Below are 12,258 nucleotides of genomic sequence, written 5' to 3'. Positions count from 1 at the left end.
TGCCGTAACCAATGGTAACCAACCAGCTGATTTTTTTTGTTTCTGATTTGAGAAATGTCCTAAGCAGTCAATATTACATAGATAATACTTATATATAAGATCTGTGAGATGCTAATCTTATTCTGTTTATGTGGGGTGGGAAGCGATTGGATATATCGCTGTTACTGATATTATAACGACTCTATCTGTGACTGAAATGATCACGTCAGCTAATTTCTTTTTCAGGCATAACAATGTTTGTATCAGGTGACATGGGTGTATGTGTAATGTAACATGTCAACATATTTATTTACATTCTTATACTGTGGTGTAATACTTTTATATTACTTTTGCCCCACACAGAATAAACTTCTGCCCCCTGGCTTGTCCCATTTTCCATCTAAAGTCCCTTCCTGTGACCCCCAAGTTCCTGGCTCTTCCCCTCCTTCATCTCCATCCATCGCTTACTCCGCCCCAAGCGACTGTCAGTCTAACAAGGTACCGCGGCATGTAACCCTGCGTCTGTGTACAGTACTGCCCACCCTGGCGTAATCACTGCTAATAGGCAACTGTGATAGATACAAAACAAAACACAGTACATCTGAAGTAGTATAAACACAGGAAGTGTGCTGTGCGCCAAGAAATATCTCCCCTCGTGTTCACAACAGATCTCTCAGTTCTGATAAACTGCTAAAGTACTGAGATATTTATTATTTATTACCAGTTATTTATATAGCGCACACGTATTCCGCAGCGCTTTACAGAGAACATTTGGCCATTCACATCAGTCCCTGCCCCAGTGGAGCTTACAATCTATATTCCCTACCACATGTACACACACACATTCACACTAGGGATTATTTATGTTGGGAGCCAATTAACCTACCAGCACGGAAGGTGTAGTGGTTAGCATTGCTGCCTCACAGCACTGAAGTCATGTGTTCAATTGCCACCATGGCCCTAACTGTGTGGAGTTTGTATATTCTCCCATGGTTGTGTGGGCTTCCTCCCACACTCCAAAAATATACTGGTAGCTTAATTGTCTCTCAACAAAAAATGAGTCCTAGTGTGTAAGTGTGTGTATGTACATGGACAGATTAGATGGGCCAAGTGGTTCTTATCTGCCGTCAAATCCTACGTATGTTTCTATGTAAATATGCAGGAGGTATGCGAGGAGGCTGAACACATATTTACAGCTATCTTCTCATTTTCTTTTACCCAGAATGGCAAGCACTGAAATCCCACTTTAGAAGGATATATACTAAAACCCCCACATTTTCCAGTACCTTATATTGTATGGTACATAAGCGTTAGCCATAGCATGGGAATGTAACGTGTTATAACCAGTGCGCATGGTTTGTGTGATGGGTTCTGAGTTACCATTACTCACATGGGTCCAAATAGAAAATCCTTTCCAGTAACCTAGTGAATCAGATGCTCTGTCTATTAGCCACAGCCAAGGAATGATGCATACTGTCCTTCTGAGACGTGTGTCAGGTGGGGTCACACTAAGTATCTAGTGATAACATCTTTGCAGATTCATTGTACTACATCATCAGTCTGGTAGGGAACTGCTGAGCCTGCATCAGGGCTATTACAGTATATAGAATTAAAAGTTTCCTGCTGCTAAATAGTCTTCATAGACAAATTATATAGACATGCAAATCTGCAGATGGTCCTCTTTAAATATGCAGAGTTCATCCCACAGCATTTTCCATGAAACAGCCCCATATCTCACCATGCACTAGCACCCCCGTCTGTCTGGTAGGTAGCACTAGCACCCCTGTTTCTGTCTGGTAGTACTGGCACCTCCATGTCTCTGTCTGGTAGTGCTGGCACCTCCGTGTCTCTGCCTGGTAGCACTAGCACCCCTGTTTGTCTGGTAGTACTGGCACCTCTATGTCTCTGTCTGGTAGTACTGGCACCTCTATGTCTCTGTCTGGTAGTACTGGCACCTCTGTGTCTCTGCCTGGTAGCACTAGCACCCCTTGACTCTGCCTGGTAGCACTAGCACCCCTGTTTCTGTCTGGTAGTATTGGCACCTCCATGTCTCTGCCTGGTAGTACTGGCACCTCCGTGTCTCTGCCTGGTAGTACTGGCACCGCCATGTCTCTGCCTGGTAGCACTAGCACCCCTTGACTCTGCCTGGTAGCATTTGCACCCCTTGACTCTGCCTGGTAGCACTTGCACCCCTTGACTCTGACTGGTAGCACTTGAACCCCTTGACTCTGCCTGGTACCACTAGCACCTCCCTGTCTCTGCCTGGTAGCACTAGAACCCCTTGACTCTGCCTGGTAGCATGTGCACCCCTTGACTCTGCCTGGTAGCACTAGCACCCCTTGACTCTGCCTGGTAGCAGTAGCACCCCTTGACTCTGCCTGGTAGCAGTAGCACCCCTGTTTCTGCATGGTAGTACTGGCACCTCCGTGTCTCTGCCTGGTAGCACTAGGACCCCTTGACTCTGCCTGGTAGCATTTGCACCCCTTGACTCTGCCTGGTAGCACTTGCACCCCTTGACTCTGACTGGTAGCACTTGAACCCCTTGACTCTGACTGGTAGCACTTGAACCCCTTGACTCTGCCTGGTACCACTAGCACCTCCCTGTCTCTGCCTGGTAGCACTAGGACCCCTTGACTCTGCTTGGTAGCATTTGCACCCCTTGACTCTGCCTGGTAGCACTAGCACCCCTTGACTCTGCCTGGTAGCAGTAGCACCCCTTGACTCTGCCTGGTAGCACTTGCACCCCATGACTCTGCCTGGTAGCACTTGCATCCCTTGACTCTGCCTGTCAGCACTTGCACCCCTTGACTCTGCCTGGTAACACTAGCACCCCCTCTCTCTGCCTTGCAGCATTGGCACCTCCATGTCTTTGTCTGGTACTAGCACCCCTTGACTCTACTTGGTAGCACAACCCCCCCCCCCCCCCCCACCCCCTGTCTTTGCCTGGTAGCACTAGCACCCCCTGTCTTTGCCATGGTAGCACTAGTACAATGCATGTGTCCTCTCATTCTGTTGACATTTATTCCTTTATTGTTCATTATAATGTCTCTATAATTTACTATCATTGAGTTTTACTTTTTATCGCTTCTGCCTTACACAGAATAAAATCCTGTCCCCTGGCTTATCCCATTTTCCATCTAAAATTCCTTCCTATGATCCCCAAGTTCCTGACTCATCTACTTTATCTCCATCTGCCTCTGTCTCCGCCCTCAGTGATTCTCAGTCCAAGAAGGTATCGCAGTATGTAAACCTGTATCCATTACTGCCCCCTGTCTGTCCCTGCTCCCTGCCTGTCCTGCTCTCTGTTTGCTACACCTTCTGTCTGCTAATAATGCATGGGCTGAGTGTATAATATATCATTTAATAAACCTTATGGAATGAAGTATAGGTAACCTGAGGCTTTCCACCTGATGTGGGCCTATAATTCCTAGCATGTACGTTGTCTCTCTATGCCCCGATGTGACCTGTCTGACCAAGCACTGGAGACACCGGGTGCCTGGGGAGGAACATTAATGAAAAGCAGAAGTGATCCACGCCCTGTAACAATGTGTATACTGCATCCTATCTGACTCAGTTCCTCTCTCTCATCCTCTTCCAGTACTGCCGGTGTGTGTTATATATATCCTTTCATTCACTGTGTGTTTGGTCTGTTACTGTACGTGCCATAAAGGGGCATTTGTGCCACATAGCCCTGTGATACCATGGCGAGACTCTACCTATTGGGTATATTAGGTGGAACATAGCTGTCTCTTACTACATTGTGAATGTGCTGCTCTAAGGTTTATCCTGAATTTGCCGCAGTCTCCCTCTAGGGGGCGCCTTCACTACTTCTGAGTTATAGTAGATAGGTAAAAGCTGCCTTGCACCCAGCAGGAAGGAGAGACTCCAATTTTACCCCACCAGCACCTTTCCCGCATTGGGGGGTCACCTAGAAACATGGCTAGGAGGTACCCCGCTTATTGCGGTTATTAATGGTCTGATTTCTCCAAAGCAGTCTTTACTTTAGCCACATCAGCTGGGAGGCGCCGGCACGTACCTACTACCCTCTCATAGAAGCCTGACTTCCTTCTGTTTCCTGTGCTGCTGCCTTTGTATGCTGACCGTGGGGAGAGGTCGGTGTGATGGCAGTGCCATGGCTGCAGCTCCTGTACGGTGTAAGCCTGCAGCATTGCCTCCCAGTGTCCAGCCCCAGCCTCTCACTGCCTTGCGTCTGGGTGAATGAGTGTATTATGTGCAGTGCTCATGCCTTGCAATAACAATCCTTTATAATGGGTCCTATGGAATCAGGAAGGCCTGCCATAACATTTATCCTGATAGATCAGGGAGCGTAGGTGTGTTCCCGCAGAGGCCCCAGACAGTGCTGTTGGCTCAGGAATAACAGAGCACAAGACGCTTCCACTGGCTGCACGCCATGTCTCCTGCTTACACAGCTTCTGACAAACCGCAAATGCATCCTGCGTTAGCCCTTGTTTTTCAGTTCACTGTCATGTGGGGCTGATGCAATATTACTGGCACAGTGTGGGGTAAATTGCTTAAAAATAAAAGTGTATTTCTGCCATACGCAGAACCGTGCAGAGCTCACAGTGCGTATGTCTCTGCATCGGTAGCATATGCTCCTAGTTTACAAGTCATTATCAGTGAGTGCGTACACCTGCCCTGCAGCAGGTGCAGGAGAGACGCCCCCTAGCAGGTGCAGGAGAGACACCCCCTAGCAGGTGCAGGAGAGACACCCCCTAGCAGGTGCAGGAGAGACGCCCCGTAGCAGGTGCAGGAGAGACGCCCCCTAACAGGTGCAGGAGAGACGCCCCCTAGCAGGTGCAGGAGAGACGCCCCCTAGCGAGTGCAGGAGAGACGCCCCCTAGCAGGTGCAGGAGAGACGCCCCCTAGCAGGTGCAGGAGTGACGCCCCCTAGCAGGTGCAGGAGAGACGCCCCCTAGCAGGTGCAGGAAACACGCCCCCTAGCAGGTGCAAGAGGCACGCCCCCTAGCAGGTGCAAGAGGCACGCCCCCTAGCAGGTGCAGGAGGCACGCCCCCTAGCAGGTGCAGGAGACGCGCCCGCTAACAGGTGCAGGAGACGCGCCCGCTAACAGGTGCAGGAGGCACGCCCGCTAACAGGTGCAGGAGACACGTCCCCTAGCAGGTGCAGGAGACACGTCCCCTAGCAGGTGCCGGAGACACGCCCCCTAGCAGGTGCAGGAGGCACGCCCCCTAGCAGGTGCAGGAGGCACACCCCCTAGCAGGTGCAAGAGGCACGCCACCTAGCAGGTGCAGGAGACGCCCCCTAACAGGCGCATAGTTGCTTACCTGCATGAGCCCTATTGACATGAACTCACCAGTCTTGAGTTATGCTTACATGGCTACAACCCTTCCCACATTCGTTCCGTTTCCCGGTCATAAGGTTTAATATTTGCAGAATGTTTGCGTGTCTGTATATACGCATACACATGTGTGTTATGATCCGCTGCCCCCCCCCCTGCATCTGTGTATCTAGGCTGTGTACGCACTCTGCAGAGTTCCGCTGTGTACTCATCCTGGTCACCTTATTGTTATTGTCAGGTTATAGCGCAGAGCGCAGCCAATGGGGCGTCCGTAGTTAGACGCAGGTTATGTTTCCCTGAACCGGGACAGGTACTTGTGACTTTTGCTACGTATATTTTATAGTGCATGACTGTTTGTGTAACTGTGTTACGGCACTTTGTGTAAGCGTGCAGTATACGGCAGGTGAATCCTTTCTCCCTTCCAGGCCATACTAGAGCCGGTGCTGGCATGTGATAGACTCTGCCCTAAATGATTAGTTGTGCTCCCTACATTCTCATACTGCTCTGTCTCTGTTTCCAGAAGGGGCTGCCTGCTAGAGACAACAGTGACCATAAACCATTACCGGCTGTGCTGCCTCTGGTGTGGTCAGGGCCGTCTTAAGTAATGTACTGGGGCCTCTAGTCACCCGTTCATGGAAATAATTAAAAGAAAAGAAAAAAATCATAAATGACCCCTCCTGCGGTCCTGCACTGTCCCTCCACATGCTTCCATACAGCGAATGGCTGCCAGCACTCTGATTGGTGGATAGCTCCAGCCATCTACCAATCAGCAAGGTTACAGGCATTTACTGTCTGGGAGCATGTGGAGAGACCCCTAGAATCGTGGGTCCTAGGCAGCTGCCCAGTGCGCCTATACATTAAAATGGCCCTGACTATGGTCCCTGGTTGCCTGTGTGGTGAATACAGCCAGTCTGTACTGTCATTGTAAACGTTATTTCAGTTATTATTACATATAGGGCTGAATTCTTAGTCAGATGCATTATTGATGTGCATTTTTTTTTCCTCCTGTGCATGCGTCTAAGTTGCACGGCGCATGCTTCCAGAGGCTGTGCACACAGAGTTGCAGTTCCGATTGACATGCATGGTATCAGAAATTACTTGAAATTGTATTGAGAGTCCCCTGGGAGGGGGGGTCGGGGAAGTACTGGGGGGTGAGAGGTAGGTGACTTTGCAGACACATGGAGTTGGTCTGTCTTGTAGGCGTGTTAGGAGAAATATATGCGAACAGGTCAGGCTAGTTGTTGGAACATTTGACCTAACGTGTAAGCCAGAGGTTCTCAAACTCGGTCCTCGGGGTCACACACAGTGCATGTTTTGCAGGTAACCCAGCAGGTGCACAGGTGTATTAATTACTCACTGACACATTTTAAAAGGTCCACAGGTGGAGCTAATTATTTCACTTGCGATTCTGTGAGGAGACCTGCAAAACATGCACCGTGTGTGTCCCCGAGGACCGAGTTTGAGAACCTCTGGTGTAAGCGGTATATTATCAGCTGTAATATTTATTTCTTGACCGCTTCATATATAGCTCAGCATCTTCCGTTGTGCTTTACAATTGGATATGCTTCATAGTCTCTGGAATTAGGTGTACGGACTCAGATTTCCATGTATCGTCAATGGGTGGCAGCCCAGGAGCTACTCCCACTCTGTACATGTGTCTCACCTAACTATCCCTCATGTATATGATAGGTGGCCAGACGTTATGTCTGAGAGAACAGTGTAGATCATGCTGATCAGAGGGGTCCATAGGGGTAGGCAGGCGGACTGCTTCTCTCATTGGCAGAGATTGGGAAACACCGTACTTGGAAATATTCAAAACGTTTCTGGTTCAGCAAAGGGACAGTTTCCTGTATGTTGTCCAGCTGGACAAAAACAGCTGCGGACAAAGGGGTGAGCGATATGGGTGATATCCAAACTGCATGATTGTACTGGAGGAAATTGCTGTGGCCACTCCAGGGGGCTAGAGGTTAAGGGAGTAAATTTAGAGGACAGCATGTGTTGGGAGGACGTTTAACTAATTACAATTGTGAAAGTGTTTTAAAAAGGTGCAAAGGGTTCTATAGGCCTGTTGGTCATTTCTCTTTATAGTTGATTTAATTAGCGAGCGCATTGCACTTGCCCACGAAGCAGCAAGCACCTGGTGTTCCTGAAGCTTTGATGTTGTGCCCAGTCTCTGTGATCAGGCCGCGTTGTGCATAGAGGCTAACCTATCGCTCTTAGGAAAAAGCATTGCAGACAGAAGATTAGTGCTGGGAGTCAGGAAGTCACGCACATGGGAGGAAATAAAGGCTGCCCGCTTACAGTTTGACCTCTGAAATACAGTACAGGTTGAGTATCCCATATCCAAATATTCCGAAATACGGAATATTCCGAAATACGGACTTTTTTGAGTGAGAGTGAGATAGTGAAACCTTTGTTTTTTGATGGCTCAATGTACACAAACTTTGTTTAATACACAACGTTATTAAAAATATTGTATTAAATGACCTTCAGGCTGTGTGTATAAGGTATATATGAAACATAAATGAATTGTGTGAATGTACACACTTTGTTTAATGCACAAAGTTATAAAAAATATTGGCTAAAATGACCTTCAGGCTGTGTGTATAAGGTGTATATGTAACATAAATGCACTCTGTGCTTAGATTTAGGTCCCATCACCATGATATCTCATTATGGTATGCAATTATTCCAAAATACGGAAAAATCCCATATCCAAAATACCTCTGGTCCCAAGCATTTTGGATAAGGGAGACTCAACCTGTACTTGGTTATTCCCCGGCAGTCACACGCATTATAAGTGGATTAAATAACAGTAGTGTCCCCACTTCTCTATGATAGTAATAAGGGTGACCTGTAGGCCTTTGGGCTTGAAAAGATTCCTGAGTTACAATAACCAGCATCCACAAATTCCCGGGATAGTTGTAAAGGAATTTCCATCATTTACATTGCAATATCCGAAATCTGTTCCCAGGGTGTCCCCGGAGGAAATGACTGGGATGTTTTTGTTTAACTGTTTAACGTGGGTCTGAAATAATATACAAGCAACGCATTGCAGAGCTGACAGCAGCTCAACCTACTGTAACCTTGGCTGTTTACCTGGATAAAGGGGAACTCCTACCCCCATTATCCTAACCAAATTTCTTATAGTACATGTAGGAATAGATTTGCTGTGTAGACACAAATGTAAAACCATGCACAGACGTAATTTCTTGTCATATCAAATGGGGACAAAAACAAGGAAATCTGCCTGAATTTGGCAGGTGGGTTCCCCTTTAAATGATGAGAATGGCGGTGATGAGAATAGTGATGTATATAGATGGTGCTGCTGTTTCCTTGATGGTGATAAAATATCAGATTTTTGTACTGTATACAGAATTTATTATTTATTACTTATAACACGAGTACTTTCATTAGAAACGCCCTGGATTACCGGGACAGGTACTGAATAATTCAGCATCTGTCACCGTAACGCCTGCCTCCAGCAGATGCTGAATTATTCAGTATCTGTCCCGGTAATCCGTGAGCAGGTTCTCTAGATCAGCGGTCCTCAAGTACCCCCAACAGTTCATGTTTTCCAGGTCACCCAGCTGGTGTGCAGGTGTATTCATTACTCACTGACACATTTTAAAAGACCCACAGGTAGAGCAAATTATTTCACTTGCAATCCTGTGAGGAGACCTGGAAAACATGAACTGTTGGGGATACTTAAGGGCCGCGGTTGAGAACCATTGCTCTAGATCACTTCTATGGCCATTTGGTGAATTTATTACTTTGGTGAATAAAAAAAAATCCAGAAATCATGGCATGTTATGGACTGGAGTTGAGCGACCTTGTTATGGAGCAGAGGTGTGTAAAGCAAGGCATCTTGATACTTGTAGTTCCACAACGACTGGTATGCCGCATAAGGGTTGCCACCCTCTGTCATAGAGCAATATGGAATCACCTGGATTTTCCGGCCAGGGGTAGATCAGGGCACGGAAGTGCATGGTAGTGTGATGTTTGTGTTTCCCCCAAATCTAATATACCCCACAGCACTGTGCTTGGCTGTGGTGCCCCTACTAACCAGGACCGGCTCCTCAGGGCATCTCTCCACTCTCACCGCCTGTCTGTTCTTCTCGCCGGGTAGATGACTGTAGGAAGTGTGTCCAGCAGGATAGGTGCCGTGGCTGAAGTTCTGGTCAATCTTTACATGAGCGATCACAGAACTAAGACCAGGTCATCAGAGCCGGTAAGCAGCAGCGATTGCGGCCACACGCTGTGACGCACAATGCACCGATACTTCTATAGACCTCATAGAATTGGCCCTCATTCCGAGTTGTTTGCTCGCAAGCTGCTTTTAGCAGAATTGCACACGCTAAGCCGCCGCCTACTGGGAGTGAATCTTAGCTTATCAAAATTGCGAACGAAAGATTCGCAATATTGCGAAAAGACTTCTCTGTGCAGTTTCTGAGTAGCTCGAGACTTTACTCTGCCAGTGCGATCAGTTCAGTGCTTGTCATTCCTGGTTTGACGTCACAAACACACCCAGCGTTCGCCCAGACACTCCCCCGTTTCTCCAGCCACTCCCGCGTTTTTCCCAGAAACGGCAGCGTTTTTTCACACACACCCATAAAACGGACAGTTTCCGCCCAGAAACACCCACTTCCTGTCAATCACATTACGATCACCAGAACGAAGAAAAAACCTCGTAATGCCGTGAGTAAAATTCCTAACTGCATAGCAAATTTACTTGGCGCAGTGCGAACATTGCGCATGCGCAATTAGCGGAAAATCGCTGCGATGCGAAGAAAATTACCGAGCGAACAACTCGGAATGACCACCCGTGATCATATGTTACACCGCAACACAGAGAGGATTCTGACTTCACCAAACGTGACACTTTGTCTCCCTGTGTGCCTGAATAGGTGAATAATGCAACTTTGTGTTACACGCAGAGTTCTGAGGAGGGAACAGTGACTGTACTCCTAGCTGATTCCTCTACTGCTTCTCCTACTTCTTCTCCTGTCTCTCCTCTCCGAAAGGTACTGAAAGATTCTGTGTCTCCCAGGCCCTGTCCTCTGCTAAAAGTCAGTCAGTCCCCAGAGTTAGTAGAAGTAAGGGCCTAGTGCAGTGTTGTACGCTAATGCAATTGGGATTGGGATTTTCCATGCTACGCCACGGCTAATGTTAGCAAGTGAGGCTGCCGCCCAGATATTAAAATAGACGCCCGCCGGATCGAACGCAACTCATTCGCAATTTGTGTACACATACGCAGCTGGCATCACACGTGCGCCCCGTAAAGGGCTGTGACACGCTTGGGTTTTTGCAAACACTCTCGCTAACACCGTGTTACCACCCCTAAACGGTCACTTCTTGTCAATCACTTTGCGACTGAATCCTGATTGCGAACGCAATTGCAGAGATACCGTTGCGTATGCGTAGTGCGATCACAGCACGTGCGCCGTCTGCCGATTAACTAAATTTCAAAAACATCATTATATCGTACAACTACTAAAGAGTTTTTTCTCACCATGGTACAGTTCAGAACATGTAACACCTCTCTCCACCATAAAGAAGACTTCACACTCTGAATATTGCGCGCTATACACGGTGCGCACAAATCTCATAGAAAGGCATGCAAGCTCCTGGGTCCCCTTGGAAAAGTTGCGATTTGTCACTAGAATACGTAATGTTACCTCCATCACACAGTACTCGTACGTTTCGTATCTTGCCCTGTGAGTTCCGGATCTGCCGTGTTCACGTATAGACCTATTTGTTATATTCTGTTTGTCTGCACGGAGGGCAACGAAGTAAAATCCTTGTTCTGTTATTTTCAGGGATCTCTACGGAAGGAATTTCCTGCAAATATTGGAGGGAGCAATACTTGTTACTTCTGCCAGAAGCGTGTGTACGTCGTGGAGCGGCTGAGCGCCGAGGGACATTTCTTCCACCGAGAATGTTTCAAGTGTTCCTTCTGCTCTACGGTTCTCCGTCTGGGAAATTACGTATTCAATATGGAAGAAGGTAAGAGGGCAGCGTTCCCAGCCGCCGGCACTGGAGGATTTGGGGGAAAGTTACTAAAAGGTGTAAAACTTACCCCAGTTGGCAATTTCAAATATGTATAGAAGGAAAAAAAGATTTTTTTTTTTTTTCATTTTTGTTTTTTCCCCGACATTCATGTTGTAATTAGGATGAACACAGATCCTCTAAGGTGGAGTAAAATATACGTCTTTAGTAATTAGCATGTTTTTACAGCTTATTATACTTTTTACAATGCATTATAATAGTTTGCGCTGTCACAATATGATACATTATTATAAGCCAGGATGGCCCGGAGGTCTTGTCCGTGTCCTTCCTTTCTGGTGCACTATTATATCTTTATAATTCCAGTTCTCTGGTCTCCGCTCGCTGGTCTATCAGTAGTAAAAACAAAATGTGCAAAGTAAACTTTCCCCCGTACAGATCAGCCCAGAGGCGGCGACGGAGTCTTGCTGACATTGGTTAGTTCTGCCGCCGCTGTTGTGTATTACATTCCTGATGCTCTGTGTGATGAGATAACACCGCGGAACATCATCTCCATTTATCTAGAAGAGAAATTATAATAGTGGGAGCTCGGAAAAGGCTGAGATCTCATGTACAAAGCTCTGACGTCCTACGCTTTACTGGGGAGATTCAATGTGACTAGCTGGGTATGGAGCAGAGCTGGCTGACATGCTACATTATACTGTCAATACACTGGGGCAATGGGGGTCATTCCGGGTTGATCGCTCACTAGCTACTTTTTGCAGCGCTGCTATCAGATAGTCGCCGCCTATAGGGGAGTGTATGTTTGCTTTGTAAGTGTGTGAACGCTTGTGCAGCCGAGCGGTACAGAAAAGTTTTGTGCAGTTTCTGAGTAGGTTTGAACTTACTCAGCCGATGCGATCACTTCAGCCTTTTCGTGTCCGGAATTGACGTCAGACACCCGCCCTGCAAACGC

At 47.4% G+C, this 12,258-nt stretch overlaps 1 protein-coding gene across 10 annotated transcripts in view; it reads left to right on the top strand.

The window, feature by feature from the left end:
- The window catches only part of MICAL2 (microtubule associated monooxygenase, calponin and LIM domain containing 2), a 278,508-nt gene that overhangs the window by 148,204 nt on the left and 118,046 nt on the right, over window positions 1-12,258 (top strand). For 4 of the 10 annotated variants that reach the window (XM_063946420.1, XM_063946416.1, XM_063946415.1 and 1 more), the window contains 5 exons: window positions 343-477; window positions 3,080-3,211; window positions 9,427-9,528; window positions 10,205-10,321; window positions 11,117-11,303. In XM_063946420.1, coding sequence (XP_063802490.1) covers window positions 343-477; window positions 3,080-3,211; window positions 9,427-9,528; window positions 10,205-10,321; window positions 11,117-11,303 — 673 coding nt within the window. Of the gene's footprint in view, window positions 1-342; window positions 478-3,079; window positions 3,220-9,426; window positions 9,529-10,204; window positions 10,322-11,116; window positions 11,304-12,258 lie in introns of those variants that run through there. The other 6 variants (XM_063946417.1, XM_063946419.1, XM_063946418.1 and 3 more) reach the window with 6 other exon arrangements.

This window comes from Pseudophryne corroboree, chromosome 11 (assembly GCF_028390025.1).
Source record: "Pseudophryne corroboree isolate aPseCor3 chromosome 11, aPseCor3.hap2, whole genome shotgun sequence".
In the NCBI taxonomy this organism is placed as follows: Eukaryota; Metazoa; Chordata; class Amphibia; order Anura; family Myobatrachidae; genus Pseudophryne; species Pseudophryne corroboree.
Note: the sequence above shows the minus strand (reverse complement) of the source record. Positions and strands in the feature narration are given on the sequence as shown.